The 22500-nt window shown below is 44.5% G+C and overlaps 1 protein-coding gene across 1 annotated transcript in view; it reads right to left on the bottom strand.

Annotated features, from left to right (window-relative positions):
• The window catches only part of foxp4 (forkhead box P4), a 114587-nt gene that overhangs the window by 46787 nt on the left and 45300 nt on the right, over positions 1 to 22500 (bottom strand). The window contains exon 3 of the mRNA XM_030776375.1: positions 7644 to 7733. Coding sequence (XP_030632235.1) covers positions 7644 to 7733 — 90 coding nt within the window. The remainder of the gene's footprint in view (positions 1 to 7643; positions 7734 to 22500) is intronic.

The following is a 22500-nucleotide window of genomic DNA, read 5'->3' on the forward strand; positions in this document are numbered from 1 at the left end:
TAGAGACTTCTGATATGAAAGCACAATGACAAACTGTATTAGCTAATGCTGTAAATATTCTAGAAACAGCAAGGTGATTGTTAAGAGTAACCGACCGTGTTCCTTTTTTTTCGACTATTCATTCTAACGCCTGCTAACTGAAGGGTTTTTTGAGGTTTTTTGAACGTCGTTCATACAGAGAAAGGCTGAGGACAAAACTCAGCGCTCTTTACCCTAGACACTGTCCGCAGATACATCTACTATCAAAACACTGAACTCAAAACAGTTTTGAATGGACAGCTTCGCCATCAGCTTTCTTAGTCAAAACACCCCTCTCTCTCTCTCTCTCTCTCTCTTTTTGCATGTCAGAATACCAAAAACATTCATGTTCTGAATGAGGTATGGGAAAGTCTTGTTTGTCGGGAAAGGTCAGTCTCACAGTAATGAGCTATGCACTAAATTATGGTATTTAAATAAATGGATGATGAATGCATCCTCGCTCTCTGGAGCTTTCTATGCCATTCCATATTACAGGGTAATTATCACACGTATAGCTGTGGTGCACACACACGCACACACACATACACACATACAAACAAACATAGATGAAAACACATACAAACACACAGAGAGAGAGAGAGAGAGAGAGAGTGTGAGGAGAGAGCGTGGAGAAAACCCATGTAGCAAAAGTGTAACTGTAAGCAGACGAAGAGAATGAACTCCATAAAGCTATAATTGGGACTGGCTGAGTTTTGAAAGGTTTTTTATTGCTGGAGAGGAATAATATACTCGTCGGTATAAAGAGAAGGAAAATCTGATAAATGCCCCTTAAAAGTTGGGGATTTAGAAAAGGGTGCAAAGGTCGACTTCTTTAAAGACTGCTAGAGAACTCAGATTTGACATGGAATATGAATTATTACAAAGTGGCATTTGGAGCCCAAAGACTGTGTGACTAGGCAGATGGAGCAGACATCTACACTGATATCTGAAATCTTGACTGACATATATTAGCATGGTTTGGGCACAGAGACAAGTTGTCAGGCAGTGGAAAGGAGCATCATGTTCTCCCCAGGGCTTCAGACATAAGAAGAGAATGAATTTAGCAGCAAAGTAATTCTGTTCTCTTTTTGGCTGAGTGTGTGTGTGTGTGTGTGTGAATGAGTGTAGACATGCGTGTGTGTGCATGTGTGAGTAAACTGAGAGCCTGATGGCACAGAAAGGCAGAGCAATGGAGGAAAGAAACCTATAATCAAAATATAAACAGTACACTCCATCTAAATGATCTGTCTTCAAGCTCACCAGCGTCTGCTGAGACCCCAGACTGCTGCGGATAATTGAAAAATGACAAGGAGGATCGACACAGAAGGAGAGCCTCTCTTTCTCTCTCTCTCTCCCCTTCCCGCACTCTCACAAACACACACACACAAACACACACACACACACGCACGCACACACACGCACGCACACGCACGCATGCACGCACGCACACACTTTCCTCACTGACGCACATTGAGGACAACATCCCTGTGCTGTTTATCCCTGTCAAAAAGAATTACCCACCCCACTGAGGGAACAGTGGACTGCCAACTCAAAAGGCACTCTCTCTTTCTCCCTCCTTATTTTTCTCTCTCATCCCTCTCTCTCTCTCACTCACTCACCGCTCTCCTCACGTCTGACTGGTGCTTGAGGGCACCTGCACTCTCTGTTGATAGGCATTATGATCTGTTTATTCACGCTTGCTCTCATCAGCAGCCTCCCAAAAGGCCGGCCCAGTAAACAAGCCGTCACATTTCATTTAGGGGACGGCGGAGTCCCGCCGCTGCGCAGGGAATTCCAATGACTCGTGTTCGAGGTGTGGGCCGCTGAGGGAGGGGGCTGGGACGGGTGGAGTAGGGGTGTGGGGACGGAGGCATGGGGGGGGGGGGGGGGGGGGGGGACAGGCCACCTGGAAAGACAGGTGGAGCCCAGCACTGATAGAACTGGATCTGTGAGTCAGCACTAAGGTGAGCTTTGTGGCGGGGGTAACGACATCTTTCGCGTTTAGCTTAGCATTTTTTTTTTTTTTTTTTGGTTTGTTGAACCCTATCCATATTTAACTCATTTCCCACTGTAGGCACTAAGCTCGTACATTCCTAAAATATAAGCTTCTACTCTACCTTCACACACACACACAAAAAAAAGCCCAATACCTTACAAAAGCAGGGTGTATTCATCAACACAAGGATAGGAGTCCCAAAAATGCCTCCATTGTCCTATAATACAATTCTCCTCCCTTAATCCTAGGAAAAGGCCAAAAAGGTTACATTTCTCTGGTGGAAGCGATGAGGGAAGCCGCTAGGTCACTGAGGGGGGAAGCTTTTTAAACAGTGGCAACACCACCTTCAAACAGACTGCAAGATATTAAGGCTACATGTGGAGAATGAAGGGTCTTTATTGAGTAGAATGGGAGACAGAAGAGGGCTGTCATCTTAATAACAGCTTCGATGAAAAGCTCCAGGCATTCAGACCAGGTGTCTCCATGACGTTTTCTTCCTGCCTAAAGAGAAGTTGTGGAGCGTGTAGGGTTTTTTTTTTTTTTTTTAGAGAGAGAGAGCTAATTTATCCCCAAATAATCCACAGGGCCTAAAAAAAAAATTCCCCTAACCTACCCTCCTCTCCCCCCACACTTTTTTTTTTTTTTTTTACCTCCCCCAGGTATCTGCTCTCCGTTTCATCTTTGCGGGTGGACAGAATGCTGGTGGATCTTTTGTTTGCTTGTTTGCCTTTGCTTCGGTGCAGGGGTAAGGGGAGCCGCTGCGGTGTGGTAATAAGAGCCGGCCGCTGGGGGCTGGAGGAGAAGCTGCCTCTGAGCTGTCACTCGCTTATTTTCACACAGTGTTCAAGGCTTGTCCGGATCTCCACCCAGGGACCACTTTTTTGACAGGGTTCGAACAAATGAAAAAGCAGTGCAGTAAGAATGCCCTGAGTAAAGCAAGTTCAAGTGGAAAATCCCTCTTTTCCTCCACGACTCCCCCTCCCCGTTCCATTAGTCGCCTGCTTTCTGCGATACACACACACACACACACACACACACACACAACATGGGTCTATCTAACGCCCCACTGCTCCAGAATAAAAATGACAACAAATTTCCAGTGGAACACAACAGAGATGACTTTAGCTGGGAAGTATAAAAGCCCATTATTGACCCGATTTCATTACACATTTCACTCATGTTTCAAATCAAAAAATAGAGTTTCACACTCCAGTGGCCAGACCCAAACTCTGAAACGGCCACTGCAGCCCCGAGTGTTTGTCCCCTGATCTCCTGTCCTCCTTCTTTCCCCTCTCATTCTGTCAGGTTTCCTCCACGCCGGGTGTCCCCCTCCCCGGCCCCCGACGCCCGGCTGACGGACATCCCAAAACATAAATCAATAAATAAGTAAGCGACTGCCAACTAAGCAGCTCCACCAAATGAACCAAAGCAAAAAAAAGAAGGGAAAAAAAAAAAAAAGAACTGAAGGGTTCTTGAAGAGTATAATCTCTGGCCACACCTTTTTTTTTTTTTTTTTTTTAATTTTATGATCAGCAGTGACTGTTTTCCTTTGTAATAATGTGTTAGAACACTCATGAGAAATGAGACTTGATAAGTACTGTGGTTTTAGGGTTGGGTGAACGTTGGGTGTGCAGTTCCTCTGTGGCTCAGGGTGATCTCAGGCTTCTCGCCCAGTGAGGGGAACTGCAATGGCTTATGGGGATGAGGGGGTGGGGCAGTGTGCCAGCTGGCAACACCCATCTCCATCAGCTCATTTAAATGTTGCACTCTTTCAGCACAAAGCCACGCAGGCACCAGGGCCTCTCTATTAACGCTCAAGAGAAGGAAACTAATTAGCATGTCTCTAATGAGTCTTTTCATTTTTTTTAATTAAACGAGGTCCTCAATAATACATGAAAAGAGGACACTTTTTTTTTTCTTTTCAATTACCAACAGTGATGGGCTGGAGCCACGTGTGTCTGTATGTGTGCCACACGCTGCATCTTAATACACTCCTGCCAAGAGACACACACACACACAATGGCGTGGCACATGCCTTGTGCTCTCTGCCACCGTGAGCGGCTATTTTGTCTATACACACACACACACGTGTGAACACTCGTGTGCCTGGTGTATTTAACCATTAATGACAGACGGCTTTTTTTTTCACAGGTAGTTATGCATATGCCTCAAAAGTAAAGATATACCAGATGGAAAGCACTATTTCAAAACTGTGGTGTAGCTCTTTTGAAATGAACTTACTTATTAAACGCACACGAACAAGCCTGTTTAATTGAAGAAGAAGCAGATGGATTACAAGGGTCTACCAGAAATTGTTTGTCATCACCAAAAAGAAAAAAAAAAAAAGGAAAAAAAAAAACAGCAAACAGCATCCCAGCAGCTGAGAAGTTTGCACAAGAAAGAAAGAAAGAAAGAAAGGAAGAAAGGAAGAAAGAAAAAGAAAAAGAAAAAGAAAAAGAAAAAGAAAAATGGAGGGAAAATGAGCATGGTGGGTGGAGCTTGTCGGTCATGGCCAAGGTTCTTCTGGTACATTCAGACAAAAGGCTGTGTAATGTAACTTCTGCCTCCTTTGGAGAAGCAGGAAAAAAAAAATCTAATTATCGAGCACCAAAAGATTTCATTATTTGTTAGGCTCCATTTGCATCTCTGAAAAGGCCCCGCTAGGAGTTAACCCAATGAGGAGCCATTTTCTGTCTGTCTGTTGTGTGCAGTCTGTCACCAGCCTGCCGCCCAGGCTGCTCTGAATTGACTGGATTTTAAGACTTTCACACTCCCCTTGGTCTGACACCGGATGATTGCTTCAATTACCTCTTCATAACAGTCACAGAAATTTGGAAATGTTAAAAAATACCTTTCAAATAAGATTGAAAGAATAATATAAAAAAAAAAGAACAAGGATCTCTTGACGAATAGCAGTCATTTAGCTGAAGGCCTCTCCATCCTTTCTGAGTGCTACAGCATGGGATTACTAGCTTCAAATCTTTTATCATGACTCTAACTTTCACCATTATCCACGCATTCACGTATATCATAGGAGAACTTTAGTTAAACAGAAAAAACGAAACCAATGTCACTTCCATGATTCTACCGACGTTCACAGGAGGGTCCTAAAAATGACTGCCTCGAGTTAAACGCAATAAGCGTGCGATTTTTACCGCTTCTGACTTGTCTGAAAAATGACACATAAAAGCTTTTTTTTTTTTTTTTTTTTTTTAAATCATTTTATCCATTTTTGAAGAAAAAATCCCCACTTTTATAGCTCTGTAGACGTAACGCAGAGCGTTTCCCTCTAAATAACTTTAAGTACGAGTAAACACGAGAGCCGCACGTCTCTCGGGTAGGGACGGGGAGCAAACAAACAAAAAACTCAAAGATACCCTTTCAAGAGGAGGAGAAACCCAGTGGACAGCAGGAATCCCGCAAATCCTTAGAGGGACAGAGACACGGGGGTTGGAGGGGAGGATGGGCGTGGGGTGAGGAGTTGAGGAAAGAAGGGGATGTTGAAGATGCCTGCCCTGGGGCTGTGGATAAGGCTGTGACACTACAAAGCACAGTCTCCGGGTACTCCCCTAATCAGCATGCAAGCCCGACTGCGCATTAGCCATTGGAGGAGCTACTCTCCTCCGCCGCCTCCTCTCTTTGGAAACATATCCAACCAGGGAGACAACATCGTGCAGTCTGACGATCAACAGCCAACAATCTTGGAGGACGCTGGGAGTCTTGGCGTTATGGCAAGCCTATAGATAAATAAAAATCAATCCAGAACTCTGTGTGTGTTTGTGTATGTGCGTGTTATTGATTTTTTTTTTTTTTTTACATCTCAGCGGCCTCGAGGGAATTAATGTAGTAAAAATATACTGACAGTTTTCAAGAGTTTCCAGATGATGAAGTAACAAAAATACATGAAGTCTTGTTTGTTTTCTAAATCAGTTTCAATAGGCTACCTGTTTTTCATACGAATATGTAAGCACGTTAGATAAAAGATGAAAAGAAAAGAAAAAAAAACAAAACCCTAATTGTTTTCTGTGATTAAGCATGAAAATTGAGCAACTTCCTGACTAAGCACGATCATACGCAATCTTCTGTTGACCGAGTAAAGACACTGCATTTTTTTTCTTGACTTTTCCTTAACTCAATACGCCTGCTGTAGAAAAACTCCAGCCCAGGGTTCAATCTAATTAGTGTGGTTTGTTAATTAAATGAGTGCGGCACTAACGAGGTAACCTGCTGTTCCTTGATAATGTTAATTACCCTGAAGGGAAAACCTCTCAACACGGCCATTTAAACTGTCAGCCCGCATTCCCCTCTGGATTATTGATGATTTGAAAAACTCTGGGCTTCTCTCCTCTCACTCATTCGTTCTGTCTCTAATTCGGCTCTCCCTCACCCTCTGTTTTTATTGACCGCCCCCCCCCCCCCTTTCCTCGACCGCCCTCACTCTAAAGGTGGTCTCTCTCTCTCTCTCTCTCCCTCTCTCTCTACTCTACTCTACTCTACAGGCTTGTCGACTACAACATTCTGATCAGCCTGGAAAAAAAAAAAAAAGAGTAGCTGTATAACCAAGCTACCCCTCTCTGCACATGCCAAGCTACATTAATGTCAAAGGCAAATGTGTGTGAGTGTATGTGGTTTTTGTGTGTGTGTGTGTGTGTGTAGGTTTCTGTCTGTTTGTATGTGTCTATGTGTGCGCAGACATGTTTCATGACTGTGATATCAAAGCTTTTTGCTGTGCTTTGCGTAACAGGAGAGAATCTGACGGCATGGGAAAGTCCACTGTTACAGCAGACTGAAGTGTTACTGTAGTGAGAGCTACCGCCCGTGTCCCAATTTCATTTGGCAGCTGTGGAGATGGGATTGTTCTGCTATAGTCGGAATTAACAAGGGTTTTACACACACACACACACACACACACACACACACAGACACACACACATTTTATATACGCACATTACTGAGTAGGGCATCCACTATTTTTAGTTGGTGACTAAATTTTGTAATAATATGTGGGATTTGGGATTTCATGGAGGGAGATACAATGGGATCTCACACAAGATAAGTGCTGACCAGTTCTAAAAGAAAGGAAGAATCTGTACACAACTCTTCTTCAAATTCTACTATTACAGTTTCTGTTCATACTTCAGCCTTCGTTTTGCTTTGTGCAGTTATCAGGCTGGACACTGTTGATGAGTATTGGTACAGGATAAGGGAGTACTGGTAATTGAGAGAAGGTATATGTCTGTATACTGGGCACCGTGCTAGACCAGCTTGGTCGGAGCCCCCGGCCCAGGAGCCCAGGAGGGAGAGACAGGGTGCACTGTGTGTGGGCTTCCACCACAGCCCTGAGGAATTGGTGCTGTCTCCAGTGGTGTATCCACAGCTCTGACCAACCGGCCCAGTCAGGCAATGTGGACATGCTCTGGAGGAAAACATATATTTGTGTGTGTGTGTGTGTGTGTGTGTGTGTGCGTGTATTAGAGAGAGTTTCACTTTATGTGTATTACAAGTAGCCACGCTGAATGTATGTGCACATGCAGAGAAAGAGAAGTGAAAGACAGTGAGTGTGTGTGTGTGTGTGTGTGTGTGTGTGTGAGTGTGTGCGTGTGTGTGTGTGTGTGTATCTGTGACTGACCTGCACAGGGCTCTGTTTGACCTCGTTGCTGCTGGGGGAGTTGAGCCCAGTGGCCTGCTGGAGGAGGAACTGGCGCGCTGCCTGAAGGGCCTGTGGACAAGATGAAAGCACACTGGTAAAACGCACACACAATCATACACACATACACTGACACCCACACACACACTAACATCTTACACTTTCTCAAATTGCAGGAGGGATACACTCAGCCCTTATGACTGACCCAGCCCACTCAATAAATAATCATGTAAGATCGTGTATGCGCGTGTGTGGCAGTGGCTAACTGAGAGACTTCTCCAGATTACACAGACTGCCAGGAGGAGTGCAGTGTGTCTCCTCGGGAGCTGAACAAGAGGAGGAGGAGGACGAGGAGGAGGAGGCGCAATTTCTTAACCAAGGAGCCACACCTCTCCTTCGCTCCTTTCTCCTTTCCTCTCAGACCTCGAGTGGTACTCATCGTGTCTGCTGTCACCCTCAGCTGACAAAAAGGACCATCTTCACGCCGCGCGACCCGCCGGGGGGCCCTGGCGACAGAGGAGACGGCTGTTTATGGGCGCGCAGGAATTCCACAGGCCCAAATTTTGTTTGAACACATCAGCGCGGGGGCCGTGGGCCAACAGCAAAATACGCCTCTCAAAACAAAAACAGCAGGCTGCAGTAAATCAGGGGCAAACAGCGTTTTGAAAAGCTTCATCAGGATGCACATTTGCTTCCTGGCCCTGAGAGTGAGGGGAAGGTTACATGGTAAATATTGATTTATGAAAAAGATGAAGTTGGGGGGGTGGGGTGACCCTTTCGCTTTCAAAAACTGACACAAACTATAAATCTTCATACAGACACGCTGATGCCCACCTCCGAACCCCTGACCGCCCCCCTCCCCCCTCCCCAAAACAAAACAAAACAAAACTAAACATAACAAAACAAAAAACTCTCTTGATCAAGCTGCCAACAGTGCCATGGGATCCAGTCTCCCAGCTGAACAGATATCAAATGACACCACGTGTGCTTTTCTAAGAGTTTGAAGAAACACACATATCATGATGGTACATGGTGTGCCAGTCATTTTAGTCATTTACTGAATATTGAGGAAATTAAACACAACCTGAACATCACGTTAAAAGGAAACAAGAGTAAAATGAACACCACGATGTGGAAACAATCTGTCTGTAATAATTAGCTGTTAGAGCTAATGGCATATTAATTTAAAGTGTGTGTATGTTCACTGTCATGAAAACACATTGCACAAGCCTGTCTGCCTACACACTGCAGTGACTTTATAAGGGGGGGATATCCCTGTTTTTTTTTTCAACCACAAAAAAGGTAGAGAGAGAGAGAGAGAGAGAGAGTGAGAGAGAGGCCTCCCTGTACAATCAAATTCATGGTCTGTGTGATGAAAACCATCTGCATCAAAAGCACTTGCTAGTTTTGCTGAGGTTGCAATTGAATCAAAAGCTCACACACACACACACACACACACACACACTCGTTGCCATACCACTCACGAACACCAACCAACCAGACTGTTTGACCTCAGCAGTGCGCTGTATAAGCTAGAGTGACCAGCAGCCCCCTTCGCTAAAGCCAACTCCACTCTCTGGCATGTGGTGTGAATTACTCCACACACACACACACACACACACACAAGCCCTCCCAGACAAGTCTGGCAACAATAAGGGACAATTTTGTCAAAATTACCACACTGATTACCACTTTATTAAAAGCCTATTTATGGCTTTAATAAATGCTTCGATTATTTTGAGGTGATGGCTGTCTGGTCTCTTGTTTAAGGGTGAGCTGTGTTTGGGTTGTGCTAACTAGCCAGTGATGAATGGCTGGTAACACTGCTGTTCTTTGTCAGTATAGTCTGGGATGAGTATAGGGGCAAGAGGTTTGCTAAAGTCAAACAGTGACTGTGAGGAACGAGCCTAGTTACAGTGTCCGGGCCACGTTCTCAAACTGCTCTCCCGGAAAGAAGCTTTGGGTTTAAACATGCGAGTTTACAGACACTCTGGAAAAAGGGAGACTGGGGGAAAAAAAAAAAAAAAAAAAACTTTTTGGAACTAATAAAAAAAGGAGCTACTCAGTCAGCTCGCCTCACACAAAGAAAAAGACCTCCGTGTCCAGGCCGCAACGTGAAAAAAAAAAAAAAAACGCAACTCAACACGCTTTTCTTCTTTTTCCCTACACTCTCCTCTCTTCTGTTCCTCCCTCTCTCTCTCTCTCTCTCTCTCTCTCTCTCCCTCTCTCTCTCCATCGCTCAGGCTAACTGCAGCAGGCATTAGCATTGTACAGCAAGTCACAACTCCTTTCCTTTCCTTTTCTCTATCCCTCTCCTCTTTCCCTCTCTCTCTTTCTCCTTCTCTCTCACCCTCTTCTCCCTGCAGGCCTGTGGCATTCACAGGGGGTGCACTGCACCTTTAAAGAAAATATGAGGGAGGCCGCGGCTGGCCTGGCCCAACAACAGGTCCATTGTGCTGCTGTGTTAGACAGGTTTTATTAGAGTGCGGGGCGGGCGCACACTCTGAGGGGAAGGGAAGGGTGAAGAGGTCAGAACCCAGCTTGGCGGCCTAAGCGCACAGTGTGTGAGTTCTTCTGACTTGTCATCGGCCCCCCTGTAAATCAACACTCCTGACATCGCCTTTAATAACAGTGCATTTTTTAATTCAGCAGGGTCGGACGGTGGGAGGGGGGGAGGAAGGGGGTGCGCCCCCCCCCCCCCCCCCCCCCACCCCGTGCTCACCCACTTTCTTCTCTCTCTCTCTCTCTCTCTCTCTCTCCTCCCCCTGCTCTCTAATGGGGCTGTAGAGAAATGGCTGACAACTCTGTTTCTTTTTCTTTTTTAGTGTGGGCTGGTGAGGGAATGGGTGGGTGGCGTGGGGCTGGCTCCAGATGAGGGTCCAATAAGGGAAAAGAATAGGAAAAAATTACTTTAGTATAAGAACACAGCAGCAGTTTGTGTGTGAGTGTGTATGTGTGTGTGAGTGTGTGTGTGTGTGTGTGTGTGTGTGTGTGTGTGTGTGTGTGTGTGTGTGTGAGCATGAATGACTGTTGTCCGTGTGCACAGATGTGCGTACGTGTACTGACATATGCAACTTTGAAGTATTTTTTTGTTAAAAAAAAAAAAAAAGACCAGTAAAAAGTACCAATGTGAGTCATGGTGGGATTGTTCCTAGATCTGCCAGGTTCTATTCATTAGGCTCAGGTTGCTTAAGCAAACAGGATTGCGAGGTGATGAATCTGTGAAGTAATCTGGCTGTGTTTGGAGGAGTGAAGCAGAGAGAATGCGGGCAGATCTGTAAATCCAAACAGAGAGGGGCCTGCTCTGTGGCGGACAGGTGGGCACCATATGCTGGAATGATCCATCATCGCTGACAGAGGACCATTGTTGACGCCCGCAACAACCCCCACGACTACCCCCGTAGAAAAACAGGACCTGACCGACAGTGGGCTGTCCTTGTGGGGGGGGGGGGGGCTCGGGTGGGGGTTGGAGGGCGGCGGAAACAGGGGAGGTCAGCGAGAGTCGGGTTACAAGGGCCGTCCGACGCAGTCCCTCACCACTTTGAGAAAAGCCACTGTCTACTGGCAGAAGCCAAAGAGGCATATGGATGTAGTGGATAAGAGGAGAAAGGGAGGGGAGAGGAGAGGAGCAACAAGCTTCCCTAATCATCCTGGAGGGGAGAAGAGGTGGGGGGAGGCATTTCTCTGTCCATAAGAGTCCAGCCCCGTCACACTGTGCGAGCAAAGGACGCACCCTCACTGTGCCAAAAACCCTGTCACAGCTCCTGACCAACAGTCACGCATTCCAATCTCAGATGACCTCTAATCAGCAGCAGACATGAAGAGAGATTATTTATAGTTTCATATGCAGGACCCTTTTAGGGAAGGTCAGCAAAGTGCAATTATTACCTCCCAAAGGATCTCAGCTAGTCGACACACCTTCATTTTTAATTCATTCTTAAGTAAACCCTTGTCAACATGCTCCACTTACACTGAGGCTTTTTTCTGACAAATGACATATTTACTCACGTTCTAAGCAGCTTTGTGGTATTATGTCACACACCGTGACTGGATACAATAATGCCATTGTCCTGCATGACTTTATATTTGAGAGGAAGAAACAGGAAAAAATGAGAAGACATCCAGATGAAGCAGTGCTACAGTCTCTATAGTTGTGTTATTCTAAAAGGAAAAGCTATTGGCACACGAGGAGGAATGCTTGTATTTCCTTGGTCGCAAAATTGTTGACACGAGTATATTTTCAGTGAATTGATGTTGCGTGTAATTTGTTTGGATTATCTAGGAGAATAACAGGGTGTGCTCAAATTCTGACTCATAATACCTGGCTCACAGAAGGCAACATGAGAGACAAGTAACAGTCATGGTGTCAAGAAAATGGACCTGAGAGAAAAAAGTTTCCAGTTCACAGGAGAAATGTCATTTTTAAATTAAAGAAATTATGAATTGAATCCCCCCTCCTGAATTCTGACAGGTCTAGGAAAAGGTGTGTGGAGTTTTTTTTGTTTGTTTTTTTTCTTCTTCTCCTTCTTACTTTTTCTTTTTCTTTTTTTCCAAAGCTTACTTTTCTGAACTATATTGACACCACATCCACTCGCATCTACAGCGGCTAAACCCAGTCTGATTTAGAGTTACTTCCTAAAGGACCCTTGGTCACAGCTGGATGCTTTTGTGCTGCTTACATACTGAAGGCTAGCTGATCTGGGAACAGCAATGAAAAGGGATGGGATGCACCCATTTCTCATTCAACCTTAAAAGAAAAATAAAGCTACACCAGAGCTACCTCTTTTGAGGTTAACAGATGATCCCTCCCAAGATTTAAAAAGTTCAATCTCCTCTTGAAATATGGTACATCTGAGAGAGAAGAGTAAAACTGTTTCTTTGTTTACTTATACTGAGACTAGGAGAAAGAAGGGGGAAAATGGGAAAGATAAAAGAATTTCAACAAACGTAATTTGAGCCAACCGCTAAAACGGCTGTCACTTGATGAATTTAGCAATATAATCACACCTGGTTGTACAACATCTTTAGCTTGGAGCAATTTAATATACTAAAATACACCTATCGCGCCCTGAGAATTCCCTGCCAAAAGTCGGTTGATTGCTGACTGGTGTGACAACTTGCGGGATTGCTTCATATCTGGCTGGCATATTTAAGTGAAGTGTGGCTTCCAGTAGTGGTTGCCAGTAATGTATCAAATGCATCGTTGTCAGCTGCTAACGAAGCCATCGCAGTTAAGACTTCCCCTTAAACACGCTTCCATTTGCAAACAGTTTTGTGGTGCAGACTCGCGGCAGGCCAATATGTTTGTCCACACAATCAAAACGTCGCACGGCACCATTTATGAAGTGTCGGCTAACGAAATGAACTGAAACGCTTCTGACACTTTTGAAAAGTTCCAGAAAATTTCTTCGTGCTGTTTCTTGTTGTTAATTGAAATTCATCTGGTACGTTGTAGGCACCTCTTGTTGTATAATCTACAGCTCTGTGTTTTAATGTTGGAATGCTCAGCAGGCAGCTGGTGACCAAATGAACGCCGTCAACGGTAGTGGAGTTAGACATATTGGGCCTGTTAGCAGCTGTCTACCTTAGGCTATGAGACGAGGTGTGGGTTTTTGGAAAATATCGGGTTTACCCTTCTGGGCCAAAGTTTAGTAGATTTTAGCTTCGTCCCCATGACTCATTACCATGCCCAGAGTCGACAGATCAAGCCAATTTCATGGTGGCTTAGAAGCAAACTGTACTTTTGACCATATTCCTGTCCCTTTTTACTCTCCTTCTGCCTGGGCTGGTTTTAATTTGGTACTTCCTGCCCCATCATGCAGTTTGCAGTCTCTCTCGGTTGCTTGTCACATTTGTTTTCGTTCAAAATCGTTATAAAGTTAATCCTGAAAATCAAAAAGCCAAAAGAATTATTCAATGCTAAAATTATTTGAGCAACCTTCAAAATACTGTGCTGTCCTTTTTTTCCCATTTAATGTAATGTTTCCGCAATATAAAGACTACAGCAAAACCTTAAATTTTAAGCAGCTACAGCAGGCCTCTCTGGACTCACCCTGGCCATTAAAATGAGGAAAGGGCGCAGAGGAGCCAAGGCAATAAAAAAATAAAAGCAGAAGAAAAAAAAAAAAAAACTTCAAAATATGCCGTAATGTTTGAAAAAGCTTGACCATTTATATATATATATTCTTTTACATTCTATTTTTTACCAAAAAAAAGGACCTGTGTGAAACCAACCATCTTTACTGTTTTCCAGATGTGTGTTTTCACCTCCATTCAACCCTCCCCCAAAAAATACATATATGTTAACCAATAATAAAAGGCGGCATCGTTACAGTAAATGTGTTAGATACTTAATGTTTAACATTGTAAATTAACACTGAAAAGGTATTTGTCTCATTTAGAGTGGAGAGGCAGTTACAGGTTCAAAGGCATCTACGCAACCGTTAAGTGCATTTTCCCCTGATTGTGCTAACACATACACACTGATGTAGTGGGGTTATTTATTCCCACATCCTGCACCAGAGGAGAAATAGAGATCAGTGTAATCCACTCCGGCCAGGCTCTCTGGGCATCATTACTTTGCTGCTGGCATTCTGAGTCGAGCTTACTTTGTAGTACTATGGAGTACCACATGAGCCGATCCAAGTCTCTGAGAGAAGTGTGTGGAGGGAGGGAGGGAGGCTGGGAGGGAGAGAGAGCGGGAGAGAAAGAGAGTTCAAGAAGCAAACTGTTGGAGGAGACTCAACTGCTTCAGCGGCAGAGGAGCCCAGGCAGTTAATTGATGGCAATTGCATGGCAGTTTTGCTGCGGTTTTTCTCAAACGCCGCCTCTCTGGCAAGCAAAAACAAGCTGTACTTGATAGAGTTTCAACCTCTCTCCTTTCTCTCTCTCTCTCTCTCTCTCTCTCTCTGTCTCTCTCTCTCTCTGCTACAAATGTCGAGCAAACTAATAAGCAAAAAAATGGGCTTTCAAGGTCTTGTCAGTTCTGAATGCTTTTCAAGATTTTTCAGACGGAGCTTTGTAAAAGCTGGAAGGATGTGCCAGGCTACAGCTGAGGTGTTACTGCGTTATTTGAGTCACGGCCCATGCGGCCTTCCCCAGTGGCCTCCACAGAGATGATGTGTCGTCCAGAAGTGTTCCACACCCTATACTGTTCCCTGAGCTCAAACGCAATACACACAACCAGGGCTCCAAGAACAGGATAGCGCTAACTGGTGACAAGAGACTTCTCATCCAAACCCACCATATGGAGTATGTTTCTTTGTTATTATCAGTGAAGAAAAAGAATACATTTCAGCAGAGTATAACAACAGAGTACCCTGAAAATATTTATATATATATATATATATATATATTTCCAATGTGGCAAAAAGAGAAGTCTTACCCAAGATGATTTTCTTTAAATTAAATGGATAAGAATTTCAAAACACTTCAGAGAGGCTATAGGTGTATACAGTTTGTTATCCTCAAAACTTATTGTTTTCAAATTCAAATAAAATTAAATTCATTCATAAAGAAAGAAAAATCTGAAGTCTAAGGGAGGCATAAACCTTTGGAATGTGAATATGGGTGAGATGGGGGCAACTTGAAAGTGCGTGTGTGTGTGTGTGTGTGTGTGTGTGTGTGTGTGTGTGTTGAAAGATTCTAATTTAGGAGCGGATAAATTCATCCTGTTGGGTGGAAACAAGGTTTTCACAGCCAGCATTCCAGACTACATTCAAAGACAGAATGCAATTCAAAGGGACGGATCTGGTGGTACTGTTCTCACCCATCCACAGATGCCTAAATGGGGCAGGGAGAAAACAATGTAAAGTATGTTGGAATATGGCATGAGGCATTGCCTGTTTGCATTCAGATAAAACCGAATGCAATATAACGCAATGTGTACCAAAGACAAACGCTGACACTAACACTACAGGGAAAAAAAAAATGTCTCGACAAAAAGAAACAAACACCATTTTCCTTGTACTTCATCAATATTCAATTGCATCTATAACATCATCAATCTATATCATCAATCATTTTGAACTTGGCACAAAGAGCCCTTCATCTTGCTTCTCTAACCACCCTTGGCTATTAAAGGGAAGAAAAAGAGAAACCAACATTCCCTTTCTCTTCCCCAAAGCTTCTCCCTGTTGACTTTAATCTCTTTTTAAGATGGCAAACACAAAGCCCAAGCAGAGGCAAGCTAATTAGCAACACTTAAAAAGGAATCTGGATCCATTGTTTGGAGTCCCTCACCCTTCCCTGTTTCCAGGGCAACAACTTTGAGAGTTGCGCTGTGCGTATTTCTTTTTTCTTCTGTTCCTCTCTTTTTTTTTTTCGCTTCATTCGTCTCTCTGGGTTCTCAGTTTTTTTTTTTCTTTTGCCTGGAGTGGAGCTCTAGAAGGACAAAGATGTAGAAACTTAAGGGGTCCCTCAGCTCCACACAGAGTGAGTGCTCCTGGGACAACACAAGGCCCTATCTCCTTGTTTTGGACTGGGAGGTCAAAACTGGCACCAGGTCCTGCCAAGTTACTTTCTTTCCACCTTGTCTATTGACAAGCAATGAGACAGCAAAAACACATGCCAATTAGTGTCAATTATGCTCCCTGTTTCCTGACGTGGACAGCGTTGAGCTAAGACAACCCAAAGCCGCCTTCTGCCACTTTTAAACCGTCTTTACCCCCCCCCCCCTTCCCTTTCACAATAACCCTTTCTCTCTCCGCTCCAGAATCCCTCCCTCCTTCCTTTTAGATCCTCCCAATGGCCCAACCCTTCTCTTTCCATCTCTCTCTCTTTTTTTTTAACTTTTTACTTCCCATTTCAACTCTTACCTACATCTCACCCTCCCACCGTCTGTAGGTTTCCCAAATATCTGTAGCTATTCACCCTCAATCTTTTCCCTTCCCTCCCTTTTCCTCCCTTTCTTTTCCTCGCTCTCTCCACAGAGGTCTGTCTATCAGCACTTAGGGAGTTATGACCCTAATACCAGCACACATTAAAGTCTGGCTGAGAATATTTTTATGGATAGTCATGTTGACCAGGAGGTGGTCCAGTGCTCAAAGCAGTCCTAGCACTGCCTTACCAAACCTCTAAAAATCACAACTGAAGCCTTTGCCAACACTCATATATTTCAAATGATACTTTTACATAACCACTCTTGGCTGACTCATAATGGGTGTGCACTGATCAACATGGTAAAAGAAAAATGAGGAGGCTGGTTAGTGTGTGTGTGTGTGTGCGTGCGTGTGTGTGTTGGGGAGGGTGGGGGGGTGCGTGCATATGTGTGTGTGTGTGTCTGTGTGTGTGTGTCTATAGGGATTAATCTGAGATGGGTTGAGATTCCTGAGTGATTTATCTCCAGTTAGCAGAGCGGGGAGCAAATCCAAAGCCTGGCTCTGTGCCCTTTCACCTCAGCTAGGGTTAGCCACGGAGTGGCCGATGAACTTAGGACTTCAAAAAAGTCCTCTGCTGCCATAGAGATGAACCCTGACCCATGGTTATGTCACTTCTGATCCTAACTCTATTTTTGTATATTTGTTTAATGCTGTTTGATAAATTACAACCAAACTGGAGGTGATTGTACTTACTGACAATTTTAATACATATGTTCTATGCTGAAGGAGATTGCTCCAAATTTCCATCTGTTTATTTTGAAAGATTTTCTTTTTTCATCAGTTATTGAATCAACGTTTATTTCTGTGTGTGTGTGTGTGTGTGTGCGTGTGTGTGTGTGTGTGTGTATGACTGGCTCCCAAATTATGTCAGCAATAGCTTGAAAATGGATCAAAATGTTAAATAAACCATCATTAGTTATTGTTAGCAGAATTATAATTCTGGCAAGACCCCAACCGCTAGGTTAATAAATTACTGTTGACAAAATGACAAAGTTTTTACAAATCAGAGCTAATACTGCGGCTATTACACATACTGCACGTTGGTTATTATGATTATCATGAAAAAGGAGCTGAGTTTAGAGACAGAGCTGCAGTAGTCAGTGGATCTGTGCAGAGAGAGGCTGAGAAATGTTGACCATCCCTCACTGGAAACAGAGAGGGGAAGGAAGGAGTCTCCATCATCACTATCACTCCAAATACGACTTCAATTAGCAGTCCCTGGCCCCGCTTCAATTACTCCAGAAAAGGAGTGGGGAAAAAGCCTTACCCACATTTCTACACATAAACATACAGACACATGCCCAACCTACTGTAGTCCTCTCAAAGGTTTCCCTGGAAAAAGCCATAAATTAATTTTATTACCCCCCATAAATATGACATTCCCACATTCCAGAATTAGGACTCAATGTGTGAAAAAATCATTAAATGAAGAATATGGAATATCAGAGAGCGCATGTGAAATGCATTATGTCTCAAGTACCATTTTGCTTATGGAGAAATACATATGTAACCAATCCAAAAGCAGAGATTACAGGACTTTTCCCTGGATATTAGTGACGCATGTTGCTTTTAATGTATATGTTTTCATATAAACCCTTTCTGTGAGCTATCTCCAACATTTTGACTAAAACATTTTGCAGTTCTTAATCAAGCAACAAGATCCCTATGTGAAAATCCACAATCACCAGGAATTCATGTTTAGCACTTAATCTTATTTTTAGTATCTATGGCATTGCAAGAGCTTTAGGCAACACTGTTGAGGTGGTAAGAAGCAGCCACTCTACTTGTTGCATTTTCCTCTTTTTTAACTCCTAAGAAGTTAAGCTTTAGACTGAGAGGCCTTTTCAAGAGTACTACAGGAAATCTGCACACTGGAGGTTCTTTTGTATTGCTACGGCAACAGCGGTGGGAGTCCAAAAATGCTAGGCAACGACCCACCCTCGCCCCCACCCCCCCTCACCCTCCCCCGCCCTCCACCCTCCGGCCTACATATAACACCCGCCTCTCACCTCAACCACCACCATCGTCCTGTGCCCCTGCTTGACCTTTCGCCTTCCAGCACAATGGGAACGCCCACAATTAAAGGCAGAGAAAGCTTTTAAGCGATGACACCTTTCAATGGGCAGACAGTGTCAGATTTACTGAATGTTATTAAGCTGCCTTCTGGCCTGGCCCATCACCTCTCATTCATGTCTAAAAATGGATATCATCCCCTGTTTCAAAAACCTGCATATGCACCCCACCCACCTACCCCAAGTGCCCTTTTGTTCGTTAGCCGTAACCGTAAGCCGCTCAGAGGAGAGATGCCTAAATCCTCTTTCTCCTGAGAGACGTAACAGAACACGAGAAGAATCGGTTGGGTCTGGGCTGGCACCGCAGCAGCCTTGTGACCACTCTCTTTCATGACACCAATCGCCATCAATTGGTCAAACGAGCTTCATTTCACACAAGGACATGATATACCCATTACTGCCCATTGACTGCCGAACGCAAGCCTATTCTACACGCTTAATGAGGCCAAAGCAAGGCCAAACGCACCAGCCAGCTGCCAGTCAAAATGCCCTGGACCTCGCTCTCCAGCCCTGCTTAGCGATTCACAGAACAGCGTCCAATTAGACAGTCTAGACTGTTTTACAGGTACATATGACCCTCTTCATTACTTTGCAAAAACCAATATCAGTCTATCTGTCTGGACATCAGAGATCTATATCTTTTATCTACTCTCTCCATCTTCTGGTGCGGGCATTTTAATTACACCCGCCATTAAGTTCAATTTGCTAAGTCAATTAAAGCCTCTTCATGGAGGACAGAACAACAGAAAACACATACAAATATGAGAATGGAAAAGTGATATTCTGTTTTCTGACGTAAATAAGTAAAAGATCTAAGGAAAAAGTGAGAGAGAAAAAAGATACTCGTTACAATATGATCAGCAGGCAGCAAAGACCGACTGAGGTACAAGAATGATAAAGGTTATTAAGCATATATATATATATTTTTTTTTTTTAATCAAAATATTATTCTGATAAAAGGAACAAAGTAAACGAATAATTAACAAACCCATATTCCATAGTTCTTTACCACCTTTTATCCACCTCTAAGAAAGAGAGAATAGGATAAGACGCTACAGGAGGAAAGAAAAAAAAAAACAGAGAAAGCCAATGAGTGAAAGACTGGTAGGAAAAAAGGAAGCAAGAGAGATTGTGCATGTTTCTCTGAGTGTGTGTGTGTGTGTGCATACGTGTGCATGTGTGTGTTTTGATCCATTTGTGAAGCAGCCTACTTGTGGGTGAGAGGCCACAGCTTCCATATGCTTTGTCTTGCACTGGTAGCCCTACGCTGCCCTAAGCAGAGAAGAATGCATGCTCCATGAGGAGTAAGGATACAGTCATCACTGGCCAATGAGAGACTTGCTCTGCCAGTGTTTGCCTCAGCGCTCTTCTCTCAGCCATGTTTCACATCTTCTTTCTTCTCTTCTGCCACCGTACCAACTGTTTCTCAACTCACTGCTAATAGGGGAAGCAGTTGCCCGACCTTTCAGTCCTTTCCACAGTTTACCCGAAAAACCTCAAAAGAGAAGTGGCCAGAATTTAGCCGAAATGAGAGCAGGAGGTTACAGAGGCTCTGAGAATACTGACTGAATTTTGCGTTTTAAAAAAAAAAAAAAAAAAATGTGAGTCACTCTTTTTTTTTCCCCTTCCCTTTTTTTTCTCTCTTTTACAGTTGAGTGGTACTCCAGGAGGAAATGGCACTTTAGTGGCAGCGTGCTCCTCTCTGCTCGTTCTCCTAACACCCCAGACGGAGTTGGCACACGCCTTCACTGCTACTACTGCAGGTGCTCCACCAGAAAACTCCACACCGCCTTAAATGTCTACGACGGATGGAGGATTTCCCTCCCAGCCAAAAAAACAGGCTGGTTAAACTTTTCTTTTTTTTTTTTTTTTCTGAAAAATGAGGGGGGGGGGGGCTAAAAAGAAAAAGGAGGGCACATGGTTCTCGTCAGGCATGTACACACACACGCACACACATAGAGAAACTGGCAGAGAAAGGAGGAGCTTGTTGAACTTGGCAGGGCCCGTCTCTACCCGTCGCTCTTGGTAACCTGCTATGCACCATTTCAAGCACATCCTGTGTAAACGGCTGATTTGAGGCGAGTCGGCGGACCTAGCCCTAGACAGGAGAGGCTGCCCACCAGTGCCTCTCTCCACACAGGCGGCCACCTCGGCAAACGGGTCAGCTGGTCGGCAGATAACAATGCAGGGAGCATTTTTGAAGTGAAGAACACTCACGGGTATGAAAAAAAAGAAAGAAAGAAAAGAAAGAGAGAAAGAAAGAAAGAAACGTTGGTTGGATTCCTGGCTTTGTGCAACCAGAGGATGAAATTCTATGAGGACTCCACTAGTGTGCACTCTTGTTTTTTTCCCCCCACCTCTCTTGTCTTTTTTTTTTTTTTTTTTTTTGCTCCTCTCTAACCAAAGGGTTTTTGCTGGTCTTCGGGTTGTGAAGCAGACAAGGAACATTCCTCAGGGGGGCCCCGGCGCCCTTTCTTGACACGTCTCAGCATTACACTTTCTCCCCCTCCTCTCTCTCTCTCTCTCTCTCTCCCTCTCAACCCCATTCTCCCCCCTTATCCTCTCCCTCTCCACTCTTTTCTCTCACCCTCCAAGTCCCTCTGACTCCCTCTTTTGCTGAAGCTCCTTCAGTGCCTTCGTATCTGTCTATCCCTCTCACTCTCTCTCCACTTCACCGTCTCTTGCGCTCTCTCCCACTCTCTCTTTTTTTTTTTTTTTCCTCCGCGTTACCTGTTTCTCCATCCGACCCCTTCTTCCTTTAGCTCGTCTCTATACGTCTCCATCCGAACTCCCGTTCTCTCGTCGCTCTCCATTGAGCTCCTTCTCTCCCTGTCCTCCTCTCTCGCTCCCTCTCTCTCTCTCCCGTTGCTCGGTAGGGCTTCTGTTTGTTTGGTAAAGACTGTGGGCTTTGACGTCTGGAGATGTCTGTGATTTCTCCCAGGCTCCCGAGGGGCCCAGGGAAAGAGTGCTTTGTGTTCTGACAACATGGCCCTGTGAAGAGAGGCAGGGGCTGTTTTTTTCTGCTCCAGCACTTCTTGGCAGGGCGTTTAACCACTATCGCAGCTCAGTCGCTTCCAGGTGGAAGATTTGGGTTTGTAGGAGAAGAAGACAGGAAAAACAGAATTGAAGACCTGATAAACAGAGAGAGGAGGGGCAGGTGGTGGGTGGGGTTAACGTACAAAAGGGCGGGGGGGGGGGGGGGGGGGGGGTCACGTCGTAAGACCGGCGGTGGCGGTTCTTTCGAAAGTCGCAGCAGTTTCAGGCGAGTTGGCGCGAAGCGAAACGCTTACGAATTGGCGACAGCAAAAATATCGAATGGAATGTCTCAAAACTTTCCAAAAATGTGATTCAAACTTAATGCACAGGAGTATATCTAAAAGACTCTTCCACACTATCACTTGATCGCCACTTGATCTTCTCTCCTAAGCCTACAGGTCTTTGTCAGTGCAAGGCTTAATTCTCTGTGTCAGCGTCAGACTACAGAATGTCCCACTGACTGTCTCAAGATTCGCCTCAGGAACTCACTGAAGGAGTTGAGGGCGAATATTAGAACTTGATAAATTACATTTAGGAGCCATTCCCCGATAACACTTTACTGCTTGCTTTGCCATTTTCCATCCCTTACTCATTAAAGCTGTGAGCTTCAAGGCCAGACACTAAAGCCATTTATAATCAAATGAGGAAATGGACGATGAACTAATCCATTCATCAGGTTCTTATGAACAATTACAATCTGAAAGGGGGGGGTGGGGGGCGGGGGGTCTGCTTTCTGAGGCGTTGCTGGCAGTATCAAAGGACACTCTGCAATGCTTGCCGGCACTGAACTGAAATCTCTGTTGAAGGAGAGGAAGAGAAAAAAAAAAGAGAGAGAGAGAGAGATTTTGAAGA

This window comes from Chanos chanos, chromosome 6, assembly GCF_902362185.1.
Source record: "Chanos chanos chromosome 6, fChaCha1.1, whole genome shotgun sequence".
Taxonomy (NCBI): Eukaryota; Metazoa; Chordata; class Actinopteri; order Gonorynchiformes; family Chanidae; genus Chanos; species Chanos chanos.